Source organism: Condylura cristata, unplaced genomic scaffold (assembly GCF_000260355.1).
Source record: "Condylura cristata isolate star-nosed mole 26May11 unplaced genomic scaffold, ConCri1.0 scaffold00012, whole genome shotgun sequence".
NCBI lineage: Eukaryota > Metazoa > Chordata > Mammalia > Eulipotyphla > Talpidae > Condylura > Condylura cristata.
The window spans coordinates 4480688-4507063 of NW_004567113.1; the positions used below are offsets into that span (position 1 = coordinate 4480688).

The 26376-nt window shown below is 34.4% G+C and overlaps 1 protein-coding gene across 2 annotated transcripts in view; it reads right to left on the minus strand.

Moving 5' to 3' along the window:
* GRID2 (glutamate receptor, ionotropic, delta 2) overlaps positions 1–26376 on the minus strand; it is a 1454036-nt gene that overhangs the window by 221265 nt on the left and 1206395 nt on the right. For both annotated transcript variants that reach the window (XM_004681119.2, XM_004681118.2), the window contains one exon: positions 18683–18878. In XM_004681119.2, the coding sequence (XP_004681176.1) occupies positions 18683–18878 (196 nt within the window). The remainder of the gene's footprint in view (positions 1–18682; positions 18879–26376) is intronic.

A 26376-nucleotide genomic window follows, 5' to 3' on the forward strand; every position in this document is an offset into this window, starting at 1 on the left:
ACACTGCTGAGGAGAGCAGCGGGCGGGTCAGGAGAGGTCTGCCACGCCATGTGGTCACCTCCTGGGCAGGCGGGAATCAAACTCATACTGAAGTGGCTTTAGCTTCTCAATGCTGTGCTTTAACCCACTGCGTCACCAGGGAGGCCTTGGTACTAAGAAATTTTTAAAAATGGAGTTTATAGTAACTGGGAAACAAAAGATGAAAGATGGAATGACTGAATTGAATATCAGAAGTTTGATATACCTATATTAAACAGATGATGAGTAGATATCAAATTAGGTAAATAATTTTGTCCATTGACATCTTTCAGTGGTGCTCACAGCATACCTGACTTAAATGATGTGTTGTTTGGTACAAACAATAACAATGCCAAAAAAAAAAAAATTCTGAAACCCTGAATGCAGTTTCTTATTTCATATTTTATTACCAGAAAGTATATAAAATATTGTAGACAGTTATATAGAGTGCATGGTGGGTAAAGGAGATTTGGGCCAGATTTATTACCAAAGAGTACACAAAATCTTGTGGTCAGTTCTAAGGAGTTTATGGTTGAAAAATAAATTTGGGTCATATATTATTATGCCTAATATCTGAGGCAATTTCTACATATTAACTAGCATCTGGTCTGACAAATTTAATTAGCTCCTCTAATGTAGAAAGGGAATTTGTTTAAATTTCACATACTTTTTTTTTTTTACTCAAAGTCCTAAGTGGAGAAACAAGAAAATGATCATCTCTTGCTAGAATTACACAAATGTGTCTCTGTATGTGTTAATATGGTGAAGGAGAATATTGATATTCTACACTGAAAAGCTGATAAACTGTGCTTCACAGCTTATGAGCAATGTTTCACTTGACTATAATCCATTAGTTTTCTGTAGGCTAAATATTTTATATCCAGAATAAAATACCAAAAAAAAAAGTATTAAATACAATAAGTTTCTGACAGTGATATAATTTGAGCTGGAAACTTTCCATCACATTTACATACTGCTGAGCCTATGGGCACTGAAGCTTAACACACAGGTGAGAATTGGCAAAACACAACTACAGCACATTTGTAGTTTTACTGTCAGTGTAAAGGGAAGCAGTGAGCATCTGATCTTTCCAAGGCAATTCTTTATCTATTTAAAATTGAGCTTTGCATTTTTCATGCTACACAACCATTATTTTTTGTACAGGTTGAATACCTGAAACCTGGGGGTATAAATTATATGCATTCATTGAGCTTATTCAAGTATATTGATTCTGAGCTCTCTTTATTTAGTTTACATATTTTAGCTGATGTTTTGCCCATATAAAGGTGAGTTACATATTATGTGATATATTTTGGAAGTTTTACCTGATAATTTTTCAGAATCACGATTAAGCCTGTTGGCTAGTTAGTGGGAATCTCAGACAAATCCAAGCCTAATTCCATCACACTTTTAAACCCAAAAAATATAAGATTAAACCTAATAGGTTATCATGGACTGTTAAATAGCCAAAATGCATGACTTTGAAATCATTCATGATTAAGAGGTATATTTTTATAAAATGCACAAAATTTGTAACTAAATCTATCAAGGAAACAAAGAATTCAGAATTGATCACCCTAGACTAATTGATTGACTATATTATATTGTATTATTCAGGCATGAACTGTGCAATCTGGTCCATTTGCATATATGGCTTACACACACTGTACTTAGCATATCCTTGAGTTATTCCATATTTACAGAATTGATAATCAAGTTGATTTTGCTTATTTGTCATCCTTATATTTTAAACTTAAAGATTGTAATCATTCAATAAAGCTTACCTGTCTTCATATATTTCATTTTACCTATTTCCTTTTCTTCTTTCTTTTCTATTTTGTTATCTTTCTTTTTTAGCATTATGCTAGATTGAGATGACTATAGCATTTTAAGAGCATATCCAATTTAGGAGTCAAGATACATGTAATCTGATGTAATATTTAAAAAATATATATATAAAAATCCATGATGAACATAATCTCAGAATTTTAAGTAAGAATGGGATTTGTCAATACCTGAAGAGAGGAAAACAGCAGTGCTGATCCTTTCTCTATATAGTAATAACAGATCTTCCAGCATACCTACTTCCTTAACTTATGTTCCTGAGACAAATGTTAAATTTGACTATCCCTAGGCCTAGCCCTGTTTTGTCTTCCCTGCCTTGATTCCCAGTCTACTAGACAAAATGTATAAACCAAGTATATTTATACATCCATTGATCTAAATACAGCGAGGCTAAGATAATTTAAACTAGTTTTGAAAAGTATTGAGAACTATTATATTTACAGACAAGCTATTTTTACCAACTACTTTTTAAGACAGTGAATAAAATGTACCATCATAAATGTGAGAAAATATAAAAATGTCCAGTCTCTTGAAGAATATTCTACAAGGACTTAAGTTATTTTGTATGGATTCACTGGCCTGAATTTATTGCTGTCAAATAATTTTGTTATTGCAGTTGGAAAGAAAAATTAAAAATAAGGTTTGAAGCTGACTTTATAAATTTAATTTACCAATGATTTTCAGTTAAAGGGGAGAAATAAACACAAACTTACGAATCAGGTATAGAAGGTATAGAACTTGACTTAGTCACATACAATCTAGAAAGATTGATAGGCAAAAGTTATAATATTAAGAAGCAACCTTATGTGGGATTGGAGAAATTATTATAAGTGTTTAATAAGGAAGAATACAATTTAGATAAGAGAACTAGGGAAGATTTCATAGCATGCAATAATTGAGATGGACTTGAAAAAATGAATAGCCACAGGATAAAGATAGAAGGTAGTGTGAAGAGTGTATTCCTGATGTAGGTTAAGAAAATATATGTAGGGACATTGAGTATGATAAGAGAAAACCAGTAACTTAGTTTAATAGGAATATGGGGCATGTGAAAGGGAAAAGAAAATACCTAGATGAATGCTTAGCACAGAATAGGTGATCAATAAATATTATTTGAAAGAAAATAATGACTGAGTAAATGAAGACTGAAAGGAAGCATACTGCAAAAGTGTAGAGACATTTAAAGGCTGGGATAAACAATTTACACTTGAGATAAAGTAGACTTTTTGAGCAAAGATAGATCACCATCGCAACTATGCTGGGAAAAATGAATTGGTGGGAGGGGCCCAATCAGTTAATTATTTCTATAGTTGAGAAGGGTAGTAATGGTGACATGAACTACAAAATTAGAAGCATGAGGGGACAGGCGGGGATAAATGAGAGAGAAGCTGCAGAGGCAGGAATGATAGTTAAAGCAATTAATTGGCTCTAGTAAGAAAAATGAAAGCAATGAAAATAACTTCTCAGTTTCTAGCCTAGATGAAAGGGAGGGCATGGTACTTTTAACAGGTATAATGCAAGATAAACATCAACCTACAAAGGAGGATAATTAGTTTGATGTTAGATATAGGGTTGGGAGGACACTGACTAGGCCTCCAGGTGGTGATGTGTAGCAAGCAGATAAGTGTTGTCTTATTCCTAAAAACGTAAATGCTATCACAGAAAGAAGAGAAAATTTCCAGGTGATGTGTCCCTCACTTTCTGATTAATTGAATGTAAAGAGTTAAGAGAGTGAAGGTTTGTTCTTGAGTATTGAAACATTCAATAATCATGAATCAATTAAGATGATAAAAAATTAAATTACTTGTAAGTAATATCTAAAGACTTTGGATAGAAGGCAATCAAATAAATGTAGAGACTTGCTTGGACTAAATTTTAGCCTAGGCCAGAGGTTCTCAGACTCCAGTTTTATCACAATAATACTACAGCTTGTTTCACATTTTCCTAGTCCCATCCAGGAGTCTCTAGTCAGAGTTCTGGCATATACTCTAAAATTGGCATTTCTCACAGTCCTAAGGTGGTTTGACATTGCTGATCTAGGGATTACATTGGGGATCACTGGCTTAGGACAAATACATTTAAATAATGTCCAGAAGGCTGATCCTCATAAGAAAAATCTTTGAAGAAGGCCCCCCCTGGTGGCACAACTGGTTAAAGCACAACACTATGAAGCAATCCGCAGCCACTGCAGCACCTTGGGCGGGGAGGTGACCCACATGGCTGTAGACCTCTCCTGACTCAGCCAGTGCTCCTCTCTGCAGTGTATTACAGTCTGCCTGTTCTGCTCCCCATGCTGGTTGATCTTCCTGCTCCCTGCACATCTACCTGCACACCAGTTCTTGTATGCATAAATAAATAAATCTTTTAAAAAAGAAAATCTTGAATAGATTTCCTCAGAAATACTTGGATTGTTTATTAAAAAATTAATGATTGATGTCTCACCACAAAGCCAATAAATTATGTGTTTGGAGTTTAGGATTAAGCATTTTGTGCAGCCCCTCCCGGTAATTTCTGAAGTTTTAGAACTGTTCAAATTGTGATGTGTGTGTGATGTGAATTTTAATGAGCTTGGGAAGAAATTAGAATCTCAACTCATATATCTGTAGAGTAAGGAGCAAGTGACTTGGAGTTAAGTTTGTAGGCTGTAGTCATAAGTCTTGATATTAATTGTGTGACCCTGGGTAAATCACTTATCGTTTTTTGGTATATTTTTTTCTCATATATAAAAAATGATTAAACTGAGAAAGCACCACATTTCCTATTAACCGTGACAGTGATTAATTCTGGAAATAGCAATGGCTTAGTGGTCAGAAATAAACATTCACAGAGGGACATTTGTCAACTGGGAACATCATATTAACATGAATATTTTTTTCCTTGTTGAACTATATAATTCTCTTCTATATAGTTGTACCTCTTAAAAAGTTGGTTTTGAATAAAGCTTCATTTTACTTATTTGTGATATTTACTTCCATTGAGGTAACACTGTGTATATTTTACAACACTGTATGTGATTTAGGGGTATTTTGGTCTACACCTCCTCAGGTGTATATTACCATTATATGTTCTCCCCAGAAACACCTATAATCTTCCACCATAGACCATAGTTTCTCTTCCCCATTTCTGTTCCCCGCTATCACCCTTTATAGCTGAGGCTTTAGTAGCCTCAATTATGTAATTATATTTGTAGAGCTAGTTTTGGGTTTGTTTTATTTGTTTCTTTGTTTTATTTCTTTATATTTTCACATTTGAATGGAATCCTCCGGTATTTGCCTGTCTTCTTCTGATATATTTCACTAAATGTATATGATCCATCTCACACTCATTAAGATGACCCCTAATCAGAATGAGCAATGGTAAGGATGTGGAGAAATGTGAATCTTTATGTACTCTGAGTGGGAATGTAAAATAGTGTATCCTCCATGGAAAACAGTCAGTAAATAAGTAAGTAAATAAATAATAAATTCTGTATGCTTCCAATGACACATGGTATATGAAATAGTTAAAACTCATAAAGACAGAAAGCATAATGGTGGTGTTCATGGGTTGAAGAGGAAAGAATGAGCAGTTTTTGTTAATAGGTAAGAAGTTTTAGTTTTCTGAGATGAGAGGAGCTCTGGAGGTGGATTATTGTACAACAATGTGAGTGAACATTATATGCCACAAAACTGTACAACAAAAATAGTGAAGGTAACAAATATTGTTAAGTATATTTCATCAATTAAATCAATAAAATTTATTTTTAATAGAAAATTTATATATGATATCAACTATGGAAACAATATGTTTGGATTATATAATAGCGAGATGTAATGATATAACGAAGGAAACTCTGCCTTTATATATGAAGTTATTTTTCACTTGGATTTCAGTATGCTTTATTATATGCAGTAGAAGAAATGAAGGAAAAATTGAAGACTGTTGATTTCCTACCAAACATAGTTTTATGTTGCTATATATTTATTGTCCCCAAAATACTATCACAGAAGTAGTAAATGCTTATAATATTATGTCCCAGGATGAACTGGTGCCAGTTGGCAGAGACTGAAAGGGTATTTGCAATATATATTGATTTAATATAAGGAAAATAATGGAGTTATGGCAATTTAACAAGAAAGGAGTAATTTGTAATCAGAAACTTTGGTGACTAAAATGACAAATAATCTGAGAAATGTAAAAGCAGAGAATGCACTCATAATCATGGCATTCATATACTTGGCAGGAGCATTGAAGTAGAACAGTTAGGAAGAAGAAAATCACAGAGAAGTGAACACGCAAATCAATAAGATCCTTTGAAGATATGAAGGGTAAGCAGGGTTTCAGGCCCATGAATGCATATGAAACCTTTATAGGATCCCAGTTCTCCTACTAAGAAAAGAAGAGTTTCATAAGTAACTAAAACTTTATAGTATGTGTTAAAAAGTCTACAGCTTAATATATGGAAATTGTTATATAGGCACAAAATCCCAGTATCTCAGACAATGTCCATAGGATTCCTCATATATTTCTTTTCTTAATTTCTCTAGCTATAACTTCTAATATTGTATGTGATGAATAGTAGTGGTGTAAGTGCACATCTTTGTCTTATAACAGAGCTTAATGGAATATCTTTTAGTATATCACCATTATGTCAATTGTGGAGGCTTATTACATATGGAATTATGTCAATTGTGGAGGCTTATTACATATGGCTTTTATTATGTGAAGTATTATCCATTGATCACTATTTTACAGTAATCATAAATGGATGTTAAATATTTTCAAGTACTTTCTTGGCATGCATTGACATGATTATGTGATTTTTATCTTTTGTTGATGTGGCAAACCACTGACTGATTTTAAAATGTTAAACTATCCTTGAATCATTGTAATTAATCTTATTTGACCTTGGTGTATGATCCTTTAGATTATAAATTTTATTTTCCAAGAGTTGTTGAGGATTCTTCCATCTATGCTCATCAGGGAAATTGGTCTACAGTTTTCTTTTTCTTGTGGTGCTTTATCTGGTTTGATATTAAAGTAATTCTGGCACCATGCAATGTGTTTGCAGGTATTCCCTCCTCACTTTTTTAGAAGTGTTTGAGAAGGATAGGTATTAGCTCATCTTAGCAGGTTTGGTAGCACTCACTATTGCTACTTTTTGGTTAAGTTCAAGTTATTTATTTATGTATTGTTTTAGATTCATTCTGAATGGTTGCATATTTCTAAGAATTTGCCCATTTCTTCTAGGTTTGCCAGCTTACTCGGATACAAATACTTAAAAAATATGTCTTATGATCCTATGAATTTTTAAGATGTCTACATTAACATTATATCTTTGATATTTGATTGCATTTATTAACACTTTGTTATTTCTTCTTTGTTATACTAGCTGGAGTTTTCTCTCTTTTGTCTATGTTTTCAAAGAGTGGGTTGCATTCATCTTTTGGACTGCATTTTTAGAAAAAAATGTAAAATTATTGTTTTTAGTTTATATGATAATATATACATAGAAATCCCTAAAGTCTTCTTTAAAACACTAGTTAAAATAATAGTCACTTCAGCACTGGCAGTTTACAAAATACCAAACTCCTGAATCTTACCGTAGATTACATCTACCAGAGGGGAGGGGAGAGCAATGTGCTGAGGAGGCACGAAGGTACTATGGCAGAGCACAATGGGTGACTTGGTGGCAGTATTGTACATTCACACAACATGAAGATTGTGATCTTGTACTTCTAAATCATATACAACTTTGAGCAAATGTTATTACAATAAAAATAGAAAGAAAAATTCTATTGAAATATTTTGAAAAATTTGTAAACATTTACTACTAGAGAACTAAGTTTTACAAATACTTACAGTATTCTTATTTTTTTTGGTTTAATATTTTTTAAAGATGTATTCATTTATGCATATAAGAACTGGGATATAGGTGAGAGGTGGCTGGCAGGGAGGTGGGGAGTGAGAAGATTCACCAGAGACAGAGTGGGGAACAGCACAGGCAGACTGACTGAACTATACTGCTGAAGGGAGCAGCAGGTGAGACAGAGAGATCTTCTGTGCCATGTGGGTCACCTCCCTGGCTGGGAATCAAACTCTTGTTGCAGTGGCTGCAGATGGTTTGGTAGCACTCTGTCTTTAACCCCTATGCTACCAGGGAGGCCCCAAGAAGACAGCGATATTCTTAAAAGGAAGATTACATTGGACAGTTTAGCAGCATATTTACAAAACCTTTTAGAGTTTCCTTTTTTTTTTTTTTTCAGATTAAATGTTGTTCTGTGCATTTAATGCTCTCACCCTCTCTGCTACTGTGCAAAATAAGTGACTTTAAAGTATATACTTGGGCATGCATATTTATATTGGGACCTGACCATCTTGTGTTTGCCAGTATACCTACTTGACTGATGTGGAAATGCACAGGTAGATTTGGATGGAAATAAAATTGATATGTTAAAGGTAGTGCAACATAAAGGATAAAGTATAGCTACTATTTTTTTTTAAATAGGCATAAAATTGATGATAAAATCAATAGGAAAAGGAGTAAAACAAATAATTTAGCAATATGTAAATGATGTACAAAAGCCAATACTTATCTGACAAAATGTTCAACTTATTCACAATCAGAAAAACTGAAAATAAACTAACAATTTCCATTTCTCATTTTGATAAACAAGAAGAAATGAAATTGTAAAGTATTTAATGCTGGTTACTTTTGCAAGACAGTGGTGAAGCAAGCAGGACTCTGAATAAGCTGAAACAATTACCTTTAAAAATATTTGTTGGATAAAGAAATTTGTGAATATAATGAGGAAAGGATGGAACAAAGATGTGCTTATTCATTCATTTTATCCGACTATTTTAATAATAAAGTTGGAGTTTCTTTGTAGAATGTTTTGGCTTGAGCACAACAATATACATTAGACCAGGATTGATGACTGAGGTTTTTAATTCCTACTAGAGTTCTGGGAGTCATGATTCTTTCAAAAGCTATAAGACAATTTGAAATTAAAGACCAAAGACTATTGAACATTAGAAGAATTCTCAGAATTCATCTATTTCATTTCCACAATTTTAAATATATAGAAGAAAGCTGAGATCCAGAGTAACTATCTTTTTTCTAATCCAAAAAATTCCATTCACATGTTTTTTAAAGATTTATTTATTTATGCATATATGAACTGGGGTTTAGGCCAGAGGTGTGGGATAAAAGGATTCACAATAGAGAGAGTGGGGAACAGAACAGGCTGGTCGAGTGAGATTCACTACTGAGGGGAGCAGCGGATGAGACAGGAGAGGTCTGCTGTGCTATGTAGGTCGCCTCCCTGGCTGGGGATGGAACTCATGCTGCAGAGGCTGACAATAGTGACAATAGTTTCTTAGTGCTGCACTCAAACATTTTTGTTTATTATTTTCATATTTTTTTTGCTTATTTAAACTACATAATAAATATCCACTTAGCGAGTTTAGGTGACACGTGGCCCAGTAGGCATCTTTAATCCATAGTCATAGACCCTGCTACCTACTGCGTCACTGTACTGCCGTGCTGTGATGGCTAATTTATGTGTCAACATGACTGGTCTAGAAAGCTGGTTAAATATTACTTCTGGTTGTGTCTGTGACTGTATTTCTAGGAGGTGTGCATCTAATTGGTCATTAAAGGAGATTGTCCTCTCTACTGTGGGTGGGCCTTATTGAATCTGTGCAGTGAAGAGAGAGTTAAATTCTCCACTCCCAGGATCCTCATGGGGTTTAACATCATTTGCTCCCCTGGGGTCCCGGTTATAGGGTTATGGGTATTATCTCTGTGCCTAGAGTTCCTGTTTGTCAGCTAAATGTAGAGTCATGCAGGGGGGGTCTCTCACCAGGAGCAAAGTCCCATCTGAGGAACATACTGGGAAAGCAGTTTCTGCTGAACACAGCAGGCAGATATTAGGATAGAGACGATATGCTTAGACTGGCAGGAATAATGAAGCCTCCAGGTGATAGCCCCTGGTCACTGTGCCTGCCTTACATCCCTAGTCCCATCACCCACAGGTCCACACCATGTATGTGTGCCCCACTTTTGTACTCAGTGCTAAATACCAGGCTGCCTTTACTTCCTGTGTAGCCCCATCCAAAGGCAGCGTGCCCCTGTGCACTCTGACATTTCCCTCCTCCCATACTGCTCCCCACACTGCTGCCTGGTGAGGCAACACAAAAAAATAATTTGCTGTTTTTTTTTTTTTTCTGCATAGACTGTGTTCTGTTCATCTCCATCCTTTTGTTCAGGCTGTCTCCTCTCTCTCCTTATTTAGAGCTCTTTTTTCATAATTAAATTCTACTTATTTTAAGTTTTAACATGACTTCATCAGGGCGTGCTTTACTCCCCTGTCCTGTCTCAGGCTATGCCAGCCTCCCTTTCTCTGTGTTCTCATATCTGGACCACCTCTCTGCCAGTTAGCTACTCATTTTTTTTTCTGCCCCACCCCTTTTGTATTAACCAATCTCTGCATCCTCTGTGTCTAACAATTTCTGGTACTCAGCAGGCATTGAATAAATGTTTGTTGATTAAAGCAATGAATGAATAAGTAGATGAATTGGAATCAAATGTAGCTAATTAGAAGAAGAATTGGAGCAGGTCTGGTTTTCATCATAGATTAAATTTCTATTTTTTAAAACGCACATACTCTGTTCATGGTGGATTAGTAGTGTCATTTGTATATATTTATATATACTTACATATATATGACACCACTTCACTATTTTCATTTTAATTTATAAATTGCTATGTGGATGTATCTTTATAGGGATCTATCTAGAAAAAAATACATATAGTTTGATTTTTGTGCTATTGAGACATTATATAGTGTAACTCAGGTTAAAATCTTTATGACTGCCTAAGAAGGATATATCTTTCTAACAAAGATGAAAATTGATTTCAAACATGCATAGTGATTATTAGAAATAAAAAAGTAAAGTATCAATAAAAATCCCTAAGATGCATTGGTAGGCCTCTTGCAATGTTGTCTGCATGTACATTTGCTCACTGGGTTAGTTATTTTCTTTCACTATGTGGTGAAACAGACCTAAGTCTCCAATTCCTAGAAAACACAAAACATGCTGAGGGGATGTGAGCTCCAAGCTTCTGGGTGAAGTGCAAAAGTGAATCATATATTGAATGATTTGGCAAAAGGGCAAAGGTAGCAAATTCATGGTATCTCCAATCCATTGCCGTGGCAGGTCCAGTACTCGTGGCATTTTCATAGACCTAAGGCCGTTTGGTATTTTATCTTTTTTTTCCTCAAGGGGTGCTCAGTTTGATGATTTATAGCTGTAATAAGAATGGCAGCTCTCCCTGGTGTCACAATGAGTTAAAGCGCAGCATTGTGAAGCTTTCTGAATCTGCTTCAGTTGAGTTTGATCCAGGCCAGGGAGGTGACCCACATGGCCTAACAGACCTCTCCTGACCTGCCCGCTGCTCTCCTCAGCAGTGTACTTTGTCAATCTGCCTGTTCTGCTCCCCACTCTGTCTCAGTGAAGCCTCTCACTGCCTCTGCCCCTCTGGCCTGTACCTCAGTTCTGTATGCATAAATAAATAATATTTTTAAAAGAATGTATCCCCAATTTAAGGTCATGTACTTAGTCAGTATATTGCCAAGTCATTGAAATTCAAGTAACCTCTCACTTCTCTATGTAGATGGCTCTTGAACTATTGTCTAAGTGGGCATTTTACTCAAAGCCAAATGACACTACAGAGCTCCAAGAGGAAATGGGATGGAGCAAGTGTGGCTCATGAGTTGTAAACTATGATGCAAATTTTTTTTACTAGCAGCCTTTTTATTTATTTATTTTTTTGATATAAATTTCTTCTCACTTCATCTTTAAACCCAGTACACATTTCAGTTACTATTCTTCATTACCTGAAACAATACCTTCACAGCTCTCAGTTGCCAGACAGGCTGCTCTTAGCCTGCCCTCTACCTGAACAGTTAGTGCAGTTCTGCAATATGCTCACCTCTCCTGTCCCATCTAAACTTCAACAATTTACCAACAAGTTTGTTTAAGATCTAAAACCAATATTGGTCCTATATCTCTAAGTACCCATCATGAAAAATCCAAGGTTCCTGGTTATGCCTCCTGGATGTGGAGCTGTGTATCCCGAGAAATTGCCTGTCTTTTATCACAAACCTCACAATCCACTCCAGGCAGCCACTCCCATTACTGAGTGTTTTCTTTCAGCAAAGATCCTTTAAAAAATGTCCTATTTTTCTCATCACCACCATTTCTCATCTCATTTTCTCTCCAATCTAATTGTAATTTCTTCTCTTTCATTCTACCAGATCTATTCTTATGAAGATCAACAGTGTCTACTGATTATCAAATTACTCATTAATTCTCAGTCTTCATCATATTCTCCTTTGACTATCCATAGTATATCTTCCATACTTTTCTAATAATTTTTTCATTCTCAATAAATTGTAAATTCATCTTGCAACTGTTTAGGGTAAAAACATTGAATGCATCTTTAGTTACTCTTTTTAGTAAACTGTATACAAACTTTTAGAAAATTTTCTCAGATTCACTTTCAAAATACATTCAACTAAATCACCTCTCACCACTGCCTCCATAACCTCTCTGGCTCATCGCCTCTCCTCCCTTGGATTATTTCAGTGCACACCTCACCATTCTCCCTATTGCCAGCCTTCAACCCCATTTTCCTACTTATTGCACAGCAGGAAGAGGAGCAGAGCTGTAAAAATTAGGTCAGATCTTGTAACTCTTCTGCTCACAATCCTCCTTCAGTGTCCCATTTCAGAGAAAAATCTAAAGCCATATAAATTGTTCACAGATTATATAAGTGATTTTCAATTTTCTACTGTGAATCAGAATGACCTGAAGGATTTAAGATCTTCAGATACTTTCCATAGCATGCTTGATAATACACCCTGACCTTGTACCACACTTTACTGGGACTTACGGTTGTAGGCCTTGAATATTGATTGAATTCCTCTTCCAATAACACTGATTGAATTCCTCTTCCAATAACACCGCTCACTTTCTATTGCCATAGTATCCATCACAATTTATAATCCCTTTGAACTTTGTAGTTTGAAGTATCATTTACTTACTAACATTTGACACACTAACTAGGTCAGGAGTTCTACAATCAATTCAAAATTTTATGTACTTTTCTAAGGAAGAGGTTCTAGGGTAATTTGCTCTTTACCATCTGAGTTAGGGTAGGTTCTCAAGAAATGAGCATTGCCTCATAGTAATCAGAAAATTCTCTATTTCATTGCTACCATAGGTTCTCCATTCCTACTCAGACATCACTGTGACATAGATGGTTCTCTATCTTCCCAGAAATTATCTGTCTTGTGGCCAAGTCCAGTATGAGATAATATGCTAGATTAAATACCATTAATGTTCTAATGCTATTAGCAAAGTCATAGGTTCCCAAGAAGGACTGGGGTTCTGTCAGGCATTATTTACAATGGTGTCATCTCAGAGTGTTGCTGATTCGTCACCAAGGCCACCAATCACTTTCCCCAGTTTCCACATTCCCACTTCTAGTTGTTGCTTCTTTTTTCAATACAGCAAACATATGATAGACCAAATATAAGTTATGTCACATTATGCTTCTGTTTAAAGCCTTCCTCAGTTTCATATCTCACACAAAGTAAAAGCCCTCTTAGAATATTCTACTCAGTGCATCTGCCTTTAGTATGGATGTGGTGGGACTCTCCTTAGAATGAGATTCACATTCAGAAGGACTGAGGTAGGGACTTAGAGCCTGAATTCCTAAAGTGCCCTCATGTGCCACTGATGCTCCAGCTCACCAGACTGTACTGTATGCAGCAAGAGCTGTATGATAAGCTACCCCCAACCTGGCTTCTTCTGTGTTCTTGATGCACTTCTGATATTGTCCCTCACATCTCAAACTACATTGCCTTCCTCTTATAACAGCCAGACACATTTCCACTTCACAGTTTTCATATGGACAAATCCTTTGTCTGCAAGCACTTTATTCAGAATATCCCTCTCCTTCTTCTCCTCCCTTTTCCTCTCTCGCCCTGGTTCAAATGTTTACTCCAGTTTTTCTTTCTCAGTGAAGTCTTCCCTGACAACATACCTTAAAAGGTAGACCCTCTCTTTCAGTTTCCCTTCTTCCTTTCCTACTCCATTTTTGTCTTAACATTTATCACTGCTAAAATACAATATTTATTGTGTCACTTTTCTATTAGAATATAAAACCTATGAAGTCATTTTGTTTTTATTTCTATTCACTCCATCAGCTTAAATAGTGAATAATACATAGACATGTTCAATAAATAATTGTTAAAAGAAGGCATAATATATTTAGCCATATTCTTCAAATCACACTTTTCTGGGCAAGGGAAGACAGAAACACATTTGTTCTAGTTTACTCAGGCTAATTTGGTACAGGTGAATGTCTCCTAGGAATAGCAAGGCAGAACTCATTTACTTAATCCTAATTTATGCAGGTTTCTTTGGTTAGAGCATAATGCAGATGGTAGGAGGAATCAGGATCTCTTCCCAAGTAGAGAAATTTAATGAGACTAGTATCTCAGCTCAATTAAGAAGAAACATAACCTGAGCCATTAATGGGATCTATTTAAAGTTATAATTAGATTGTGAGAGTTGTTTTTCATAGTGACACAGGCTCTACGGGAAGTCAGTTACTATACATATGAGTTCTTGTCAAAGGCACTATAGAACAAGCTTCACCTTTTGTGGAATATTGACCTCAAAGACCTTGAGGTTTTGTCTGTCAACATGAATTAAAACCCAATTGCAGAAAACAATGGCATAGAACAGCAAGCTTCTGTGTGCATTGTGATAGACTAGTTACTTGAGGAGGAATCCAAGACCACATTCTCATCTGACAGTTCTCAATCTCATGAACTCCCAATAAGCTTCACTAGGTGAGAAAGTTGCTGTTTATTTGTTGGTTGTTTTGCACTTTAGTAAAAGCTGGCCACAGCTTTGTGAACTGAACCAAGATTCATTTTATTAATTATTTTTCTCTGTTAATCAATTTTCAACCATTTGGTTCAAAGGAATGAATACTACAAGCAAAGTTCACTTTAATGTCTTCCTCTATGAATTCCAAAAGACACTCTTCACCACCCCATTCATAAATGAGAACAGTGACCAAATATACTGTAATACAATACCTGGGGACTTGATTTGTAGTTTTAATCTCTCAGCTCTCTATATCAGCAGCTGAGCTAATTGTTTGCTAATTTTTATTGCATTGTTTGCTAATTTTTATTGCATTATCTTTTTAATTGTGACACCATTTTAAGTTAACATGAGAAAACATTTAATAATAAAGTTTTGTAGTTATAAGCATCTCACATATATACTCATTCAGGTGATTTTTATTATCAAAATTATAAAAAGAATTGAGTGAAAATGATTTTACTCATATTTACACATTTTACTTAAAAAAAAAAAAAGATTTCTTGGGCCTTCCCTGGTGGCACAGTGGCTTAAAGCATAGCACCGAGAAGCTAAAGCCACTACAGCATGAGTTTGATCCACATGGGAGCAGACCTCTCCTGACTGCTCCCCTCAGCAGTGTACTTTGTCAATCTGCCTGTTCTGTTCCCCACTCTGTCTCTGGTGAATCCTCTCACTGCGTCTCTCGCCTGTACCCTAGCACTGTACGCATACATAAATAAATCATAAACAAAGATAGATAGGTATATGATCATACCTGCAAAGACCATTTATTAATTCACATACTTTTAATTCTAACAGAGAAGCAAAGTGAGCCAGAGGAACGCCAAGTGACTCTCTACACTTATGGAGCTAAGAACTACAAGGAATGGGAAGAAAAGCAGAGAGTGTGTCTCTAAGACCAGAGCTATTTCCATTCTTTGCACACACTTACACCCCATTCATACATCAGCTATAGAGATCTTGAGAGGAAAAAAGATTCCTTATTACAGTAGAATTTTTTTGCCATTCCAATAAAATTCAAGTTTCTACAAGGACATGATCCCTCCCCTGTCTACTAATATCATTTCCTGTTCTCTCATTATTTATTTATTTATTTATTTATATTTTTTAAAAGATTTATTTATTTATGCACATAAGAACTGGGGAGTAGGTAAGAGGTACAGGGGTTTCAAGGCTTTAGCAGAGACCATGGGGAGCAGAACAGGCAGATTGACTGAAGTACACTGCTGAGGGGAGCAGTAGGTGGGTCAGGAGAAGTCTGCTGCACCTTGTGGGTCAACTTCCTGGCCAAAGATCAAACTCATGCTGCAGAGCTGTGGATAGCTTCATAGCATTGCACTTTAATCTGTTGTGCCACCAAGGAGGGCCCTATTTCTCATTTAAAGTGCTGCATTTATAGCCCTTCCTGGTGGCTCAGTGGGTTAAAGCACAGCACTAAGAAGCTAAAAAGCGATTTTCGCATGAGTTCGATCCCTGCCTGCCCCAGAGATGACCACATGGTCCGGCAGACCTCTCCTGACCCTCCCGCTGCTCCCCTCAGCAGTGTATTTCTCAATCGGCCTGTTCTGCTCCCCATTCTCGCTGGTGAATCCTCTCGCTGCCCCTGCTTTTCTGGCCTGTACTCCAGTTCTGTATGCACAACTATATAAATCTTTAAAAAAAAAAGTGCTGAATTTATATTGATTTTTTATCAGCTTCTGAATATATCTTCAGACTTTCCCCACAATGTGCTATTAATTTATCATCTCCGGGAAATGCACCTGGTCATTTTTCCTCAACAAGATTCCCTTTTTGACTTGTACTGTACTGCCCTGTATGTTTACTCATAGTTGGTGCTATAATTCAAAACATTTTGTTTGATCATGTATTTTAGTTTCAGTTCTTAGCTCTCTCACTAGACTCTATATATGAATTTATAGATTCAAGTATATGATTGCAGGATCATTTCTACATGATTGAGTTTACCTCAATAGCCTGGTCTAGGTACTTAGAAAATATGGAATGAATAAAAGAATGAATGATAAATGAATAAATGAGTGAATGAGTCAAATGAAGGTTTTTAAAATAATCTACTGGGAATTATAAATCTGTTTGGAAAAAAAGAAAATAAATTCCCTGGAATGACAGTGAAGAAGAGGTTTTAAGATATGGGGTCTTTTACTTCTAATATTGAACAGAACACTGAGCTATCATGGACTGTGGTGGAGGATTATTGAAGCTTGGCTGGTGGGCATTGTGCAAAACTTATATTTGCAAATGTGTGAAACTAATGTCCCTAAATCGTATACAGTGTGGTAAACCAATGCCACTTTTAGTAATCATAAAGAATAAACTAAAACCAAAATATAACTGAAATAAATACAAACTAAAAATCATTAATAAAATTGAGTAGAAATGCAAACTATGACTTTCAAGGCATACTTATCCTCAAGGAAACAAAATTATTTTTCACAACAAACAATGCAGATGGAAAAAATTACCAAAATCATTTAGTATATTTATCCTCAAATTCAATTTTATCTTTTGAGTATTTAGGAAATATGAAAAAATACATTATTTTTTTTGTCCCACACAATATTTAGTTCCATTCATTCATATTTAGGTCATTCATTCTCCTTGCCACCCACACCCCAAATCTCTACTAACTAGAGTAGAAAATGTTGAAATTCCATGAGTCTCTTGAGAAATACAAAAAAAAAAACATTTTAGGATCAGCACCTGGACTCTCGGAAACTAGGATTATATAAGGTAGACTGAGCTAGGCTCATTAGTAAGATTTAGAGGATATTCACTTCCTTAAAAGCATCATTATTACTTGAAAAGAGGTTTATATCTGCATCATCAACTTTTAAAATCACACCAAGAAATGAATGCAAAAACTTCTAGGCTGACTCTAGTGATGATAGCAAGACAGAGAATATAACATGAAAAGGCAAAGAAAATCCTAGAAACTGTGGTTGACTTATTTTTATAGTTATCAAAATATTCTCCAACATGGTATTATTGAGTTTGCCTTTTGAACAAGAAACTGAAATTTGAAGTCCAGATTACTCTGTTTGGAAGCTTACAGACAAAAAGCTTATATTGCCATTGCAGCTGCTTTATATTCATCCATTCATCAATTCATTCTATAATTATGTATTGAATATCAATCAATCACTCTGGTTTTCACTGCACTGATATTCGATATAATTTTAAGAAAAAGCATTTACTTTTTTTATAGAAATTTATAAAGCCTGAGAAGGAAATACTTTTATATAAATGTTTATAAACCACAATCCAAAATAAAATTAGCTTCATGCTTTTCACACACAAAACTACTTTCTAACCCTTTTTGAAATAAAGTAACTTCTAGATAATGACTACATAAAATATACCATATGAATAAAGATGTTTACTTTAGGAAGCAGAAGAAGACATTTGCAGGAACAGTTGTTGACAAGGTACCCTTTTACTCACAGCTAACTTCACATAGTTATAAGACAAGACTTTTATGGTAAAACATACGGAGTAGAGTTTACCCTGAGGGATTGGAGGGGATGGGTAACTTGAATGTGTTTGGAATGGGACTTACAGAAACCTCTTTTTTCCTTGTGTCTAAATCTTTGGCTCTGTTCTGAACAATATCAGCACCTGCTTTTTAGCTTTAGAATTTCACTGGGAACACACCTAGCATACCACAGAGGAGTGTGCATTCCCTTTCCAAGTGCACTAAGTTGCCTCAAAATAGTTGGCAAATCACAGAAGGTAAAATTTAGCAGAAAATTCTATACCCGAGTTAAGAAAACAAAGAAAGGAGCCAGTCTCAACTTAGCAATAACACGATCAGAAACACACCTAGGCTACTAATGAAGAATAATGGCCATACCTTTTGAATGCCTGCTTGGGATTCCAGCACATTGTTCTCTGAGCCATTGCTTCGGTTGATCATCCGCCACATTTGAGAATACATGCTGTCCCTCTCGAAAGGGTTCATCCCCTTCATGCGGACGTGCTCGTGGACTGCCGAGTCCAGGACCGTGCCATAAGGGATGTCTGTTTGCTTGGAAAGGTCCTGTAGTGACCTTGTTGGGAGACAAGAGAAACAGGGTTACTATTTTCAACTGAAAACAAAGTTAACAGAAGGAAAGTGCCCTACAAATGAAGAAAGATGATGTCAAATTGCTTTTATATTTTTCTTGTTTCTGCATATTCAGGAGTAACACCAAAGGAGAATAGCTGTTAGAATGCATGTTATGTCCACAGTCATGGAAAATGAGGTCATCATGCAAGGTGGGTGAAATTTTCCAGTGCAGACAATACTTGTTTTATGTATTCTTATCATGAAAATAAATCTATCAATCTCATTAAAGCAAAAACAAATACAATTAAATTGCTAGATAATTATACATAATAATTCATTTTTAATAGAGTTCAATATATTATAGACTTATAGGCAGCAAAGCCTAGTTCTTATTTAAAAAAAAATCATCAGTATCATGTTTAGACTTTAAAAAAATCAGTATTTATGGTAGTCATTATTTATACAGTGGCTACTATGTACCTGTCAGAAAATTGATATACATTATCCTCACAGCAATGTCTCAGTTTTAGAATGATTACATCCACTTTTTAAGGAACTTAAGTAGAAATAATAAGACACTTGCTCAGTGTGCACTGTTTATGTGATATAGGGAAAGGATTCAAATGTAGATCTGTGAAGTTTCCAGATAATCTTGTTTTCTATTTCATTTGCTGTTTGTGTGTATGTTGGAGGGGGAAATTAGGGTGTATACATTATTTGACTTGTATTCAAATGGAAGTAACTTTATGCTCTGGAAAACTGATGTTTTCAGGTTTCTCTTTTGCAGAACACTACTCAATCGATCTTTGAGCTATAGCTGGTATAACAGATTACCCATCTCTAGATGGTACTTGATTTCTTTATGTGTGAGTTTCTGAGCTACATCTCCCACTTGGAGAGCCCGTTGCCATGCCATTAGAACCCACTAAATTTGTATAGCTATTCAAGTGTAATGATGCCACTTAACAAAAATGTGTGTCTTTTTGTACTCTTCAAATTTGATGTTGATGCACTTCACCCTGATAAACTTTTGGGAATGGGAGGAGATGCTCTAAAACACTGCTATATTCTGAACAAGAACAAGTGTCCAGCACCCTCCACAACCATAGACCATGAATTTCATGCTAAGTATACCATGGACTAGTCTGTTTCTAGGTGAAATTTGCTGATAACTTCCTGGGGACAATTTGCAGCCAACTCCAGCATTGGGCAAAGATATTGTGAATACTCTTATAGGCAATCAGCTTACATTTTTGTTGCAAAATTGTGCTGCAAACAATAAATTTGGATGGTATTTGTTAGATGATAATTTGTTTTAATTTCTATTAATAAATTTAAGTAAACTTTAGTCAGCATTTTATTTGTTGTTGATGTGTATCATTTACTCTAAGAAAACTATCATGACCATTCCTATTTGCTGCACAATATAGCAATATATCTTGTGCATGTATCTGCTGCATAAAATGGTGCATTTACAAATTACTATTTGAAGAATTTTCTGTAATATTTTACTACTGAACTAATTCTACCATTTGTTAACGATAACCTAAAGTGACAGCATAAATGAATAATTCAGAGCAAAGGCAGGAATAAAAGGGAGCTAATGGTACAGCTTAATACTTAAGTGACTGGCATCTGCTCCCGGACACACAATAATTTCCTTACTAATCGTACGACAATAGCAAACTTTTTCCAAAGAGAAATTTGCTCTCACTTATTGTCATCTCTAATAATAGGAGTAAGCTGTTAATCAAAACATTTATATATTCACATATTTTTCACTTTACTTTTGGAGGATGCTCTAAAATAGTAACAGGGTCAGAAGTAAAATTACACACACACCACAGAGATTATAATACCAGGTCTTTTTCACTCACTTAATGTCTTTAAATACAAATGTCAAGAGTAAGCAGAAATGTAGAGCTTGTACCTTCACGTGAAGGTCTATGCCTGGAGAAGGTCATACTAAGTTTTATTAAAAGATACCTAGAAGAGGATCAATCACTTTCTTCTTGGTTATTCTGGCAATTGAATTGATACTGGATTGATATTTATTTTCTTTTTTAAACCTTTGTTGTGACCTATGTTATAAATATCTATGACATCAGTCTACATTTTTTTCTCAGTAGCTTATATATGATGGCAGTGAGATTATATGTTTATATCATAATATATAACTGAGCTTTTCAAATAGCTATACTAGTAAAATATTATTAAATAAAGGTGCACTCTTAACTTTCCATGAAAAGAAGGTTGAAATTAAATGTCAGTCTTTAATGCAATTGGGTTTCTGTGACAGAGCATCATCTTAAATATAATAGGATTATAATCATATAATTTATTTGATGCAACTGTTTTGTACACATTCACTTTTTAAAGTAAGTTAATTTATTGCTTATGTGAAGTTTTTGACTCAGAAAAGGGCAGTTTAATTTCAATGTATTCAAATTTAGAATAGCACAGAATTTTGCAACTTAGAACAAAAGCATGTTTCCCTACTTGCTGATATAAGTTAAATTTATAAATTGACCTTGTGATATACTTCAGTAATTCTTACCACTTATCTGATATAGAGCAACTTATTTGATATAATACCATCCCATTACAGCACACCAAGATAACACCGAAGGTGGCAAAATGAAAATGAAGAGAAAAAAAATGAACACAGTGGTTTATTACAGAAAGAGAAATTTTTTTAGGAACAGAGTAAGTGATCAATTTATTATTTTCATATTAATAATATTTTAAAGTAAGATCATCAGAAATACTCTGTTCTATACTACAAGTCCTAAAAGAATACCAGTAAGTTATTCTGAAAAAAAAAACATCATACTAAAATAAAATGCTGAATTCTTGAGGGTTTTAATCATAAATAGGTGCTTTCATGCAATATATTGAAACGATCACATTCACTATTATCTTCCTTTTCTATTGATGTGGTATATTACATTGATGGATTATACATTGTGTGCCTGGAATAAGTCCCACTACTTGGTCATGGTGTATGATCCTTTTATTTACTCTTTATTAAGATTTTGTTGACAAATTCTGTGTCTATGTTTGTATGTGATATTGATATTTAGTTTTAGTATTGTTTTGTTTTACTTTTGATGTCCTTGCTTGCTTTTGTTAGCAGAGTAAATTTGTCTCATACAATGTGCTTGGAAGCATTTCTTGTTCTTCAATTTTTGGAGAGCTTGAAAGAGATATCTTTTAGTTAATTTTTGTATTGTTGGAGAACTCTCTATTGTAAATCTCTGTTCTTGGGCTTTTTTAGGGAGATGGGACATATACTTTTGATTACTATTTTAATATACCTCATGTAATTGGTCTGTTTCAGTTTTCCTAGAAAGATACTTCATCTTGGAAATGTAGCATTCTCATTAAATTAGCATAGTATGGAAAGATTTTTTAAACTCTATATTACTAGTCATTCTGTGGGTTTTTAGTCAAAGCCTTCAATAATTTTTAGTTTACAAAAGCAAAACTTTTAAACAGATATAAGAGATTTATCATCACACCTCTGGTAAATAGTTTGGCTGAATGTTTTTTCATGTATAATTAGAGGAAGACAAATAAAAAGAAAATACTAGCAAATATGACTGAAACAAAGTATTCATATAAGGTAGGGTTATTTTTTGCAATTTTGATAGAAATAAGACCTAGATAGTAATAGAATAGCTGTTTTTAAAAGGGCTTTACATAAAGCAGTGTGAAACAGATTGATCATGTAGTGTTTGATCTAATGAGTGACATATCAGATCAATATGAAATGGTAAAAAAAAAAATCCACAAGCAGTTTTCTAATTTAAATCATTAAAACAAACAAATAAACAAACAAAAAAAACCACACACATGTTTTAGTCCTAAGAAAACCTTAAACAAGAAATATGTAGCAGAGCAAGTAGTGAATGTTTTCTATTGCTAATATTGAGTATTATTACAGAAAGTTATATTTTAGTATTTTTTCTTTCAAGCTCTTATTGTTTAAATAAGGAAGAAAAAGGATAATAAATATGCTCTACTTATAGAGCAGAATAAGCACCACAGGAAGTCTTTCCATTTTCCTATTTTCAGCACAGCCAGCAGCCACTTGTCCTTTGAGAAGTTGCATTCTGTATCTCAGTAATGCCTTTTCCTTCTGAAGTTTTCCCATACTCCTCAGATATAAGTTTGCAAAAAGAAAGTATAATGAAGAGTAAGTGATGAAGTAAGCACAACTCTAAATTCCTTGAAGTCACAAAAAGAAATGACTGGCTGATGGCTTAGTGTCTTTTGAAGAGATCAAAGAACTCTATTAGGTGTATGAGGGGGTATCACTATTTAACGAAAGCAGGCTCAGGAAAGAGTTGAGTGTTCTTTAACCCAATAATATGATGTTTCTTTGTTTGAAAAGATTTTAAAAAAATTCTCATCAGTGAAGAAATGTGTATGGCTATAGTATATGAGACTATTCTATGCAGTATTTCTAAAGTCTAAAGTTATAATTTATAGGCAAGATAAGTGTGAAGGAACAGTCACAACTCTCTAATAAAGAGAATAGAATAGCTCTGAAGTGATGGTGTCTTCCTTCCTCTCCTAGTTTAAGAATATTCCTTCTTGAGTTAATAGGCCTTTTGAATGGCAAGCTGAAGTACAAAGCTCACAGGTTTGAATAATCCTAGGCAAGAGAAGGTTATGATGCTTTTGTTTAGAGGCAAAGGGAATATTTCCAAGGCAAGACTGATGCAGAGAATAGCACAGAGCTTTCTCTCGCCCCTTACAATTCCTCTTCTCACTTCCACATTTTATCCTTTATTCCTTTAAACTTGCCCTTTTGTGATACAGAGTAGAAGAAGAAGAAGAAGACAGCCTCAGATATTTGTGCTTTAGGCTCCTTTATGAATATAGATTTTTACCTTTATTTTAAGAACTATTTAAATATACATTAGAATTTCAAGTATGCTAAGTCTAGGAAAACTGATGTAGTACACAGGAAGAGGACACTTTTCCCTTCCAAATAACATTCCTGTTTGGTGTATAACTAGCTATCAAGCATTAAAGCAAACCCATGACTTCAAATCTGTCCTGAGAAACTTGGAAATATTTCCTCCCCATTTTCCATCAGAAAGTTTTTCATGGCACCTTATTTGCCATGTGGCATAGATAGGGAAGTCACAGGAAATGTTGGAAAGTTATGTAAAGTTGATGAACTTGAGAAAGAATGATACAATGGAATATTTAGGTGAACTTTCCCCTATTCTTGGAGAGACTTAAATTTCCATACATAATTGAAAGTTGATTCACACTTATTGATACAGTAAGTCACTTCAGAGAATCCCTTCTTACTGATGTTAAGCAAAATTAATATAAATGATTGTCAAACTCTGCAAAATGACAATTCTATACAAATGCAAGGAAATAGTTATCTGAAAATCTGAGGTGTTATAAGCTAGGAATTAATTTTATAATGTCATAAATCCTGATATTTGACAGACACAATAATTTTCTACCTGCTGACAGAATTATCATTTACAGCTATATATTCTATTTTCAGCAGCCTATTAGTAAAGAGTTAAATAAAGCCTTTTTATGATACACACACATACACACACACACAGAACAAGAGAGAGATGTTAGTTAAATAAACTTCATTCTAAAAGATTCCAGTATTCTGTAAATTGTCCTTCAATAAAACAAAACACTTATTCTATGTACCATGAACAAGATGCAACATTATTTACTACAAAGCACCATACTTAGATATGGAATTATTTCAAATTTATCTGACAACAAGCATTTTATTGAGTCTTCAGTAATTGTCAACTACTTCTTAAATTTATATTAAGGTGCTACCCTCAAATAACCCAATAAAATCCTATAGTAGAAAATGTTATGTTCTTGTATTAAAAATGCAGGGAGTATTTGAATAAATTCCATGAACTTCCCTGTGGAGCAAAAGTGCTAGGTGGTTTAAGAAAGATTATACAATCATATTATCAGAGTTGAAGGAGTTCCTGGAGGTATCACATGATTTGACTACATAAGATACATAAGTTGGTCCCTAAAACTGATAATTTTCTTCTTCCTAAGGTACCCTAATAACATAGAAAGCATAACATTAAGAAATCCTTACTAAAGCCTCATCTAAAACCCTGTTTCATAAAAACTTCTTATTTTGTTCTCAGTGAAAATGGACTATAACTGGTCACTTTATATAATGTAATAGTTCTTAATGTAATAAAGCCTCTTTTTTATTTTTATCTTTTAGCCTTTTTCTTATTATTTAAATACTAAACTGCTTTAGTTCTCACCATAGGATCTATTACTCACACTGTACACTTTACCAATTTTTTCTCTTTTATTTTATTTTTTGCATAATTTGTGGATTTCATAAATAGGTCATGCTAAGCTTTAAAATGCTGAACAACTTCTACACTGCAAGCTGAATTTGGTAATTTATTTTGTAAATATCAATGCTATATTTCATATTTATAATTGATGGATGAGTCATTGAAAATGCCTTCAGCCTCCAAATTTGAGCCATCACATATGCATCCACAAACACATATCATAAACACATCCATAAACACATATCAAATACTATAGCTTTTTTTTTTTAATGTTTCTGGGTGAATTATCACATACTTGCCCTCATTAAGCTTTTTTTTCTAATTAGCTCATTTAATTTGTCAAGGTCCTTATGAATTTTTACAATTTAGTTCTACTCAATAATCACCATTACTCAATACAAAGTTTATTTATTTGCATACTTAATGAGCTTACTCCTGAGGCCATACTTCAAATCAACACTGGCAATGTTAATTGAAATCAGAATCAGTGTTGACTTAAGGAAATAAACTTTATGTAATTTATCCTCCAAGAATTGAATGACATTGAACCAACTGATCACTACTTCACATAAGCCCTCTAACAGCCTATGAAACCCTAATATATAATATTACTACATAAAACAATGACCAGATAAAATATGGTATGGGTTCAAATGAGAAATCAATAGTAATTTGTGATTTTTTTTCTCTACAAGTTCTCTTTAGAACCTGTAAATATGAATCACATTAGCGCTGTATTCATATTGGAAAGAAATAACTAAGAGTTACCAGCAAAAACATTAGGGCTAATTTAATAGCTTATTTGAAGACATGATGCAATATTACTGCCAAAGCAAGGGAAAGTAATTTTCATTTTTAATTTTCTTTAGTGAGGAGTCTAATGAAACTAAAACCAAAAAACCTGATACTTCAGGAAACAGAGTAGGGAACATTTCTATTGCTATCTTAAAATTTTCCAAATATAAAACACATTTTTCTGTTTTTTAGTGTAGTATGTCTATGGATGGCTCCATAAAAAAAGTTTGTTTTTTAGAATTATTCATAGACCTCATCTATTCCCTATTAGGTTTTGAGGAGTTTAAAAGTAAAGGTAGGGCCCTCCCTGGTGGCGCAGCGGGTTAAAGCACAGCACTGAGAATCTAAAGCCGCTTCCGCATGAGTTCGATT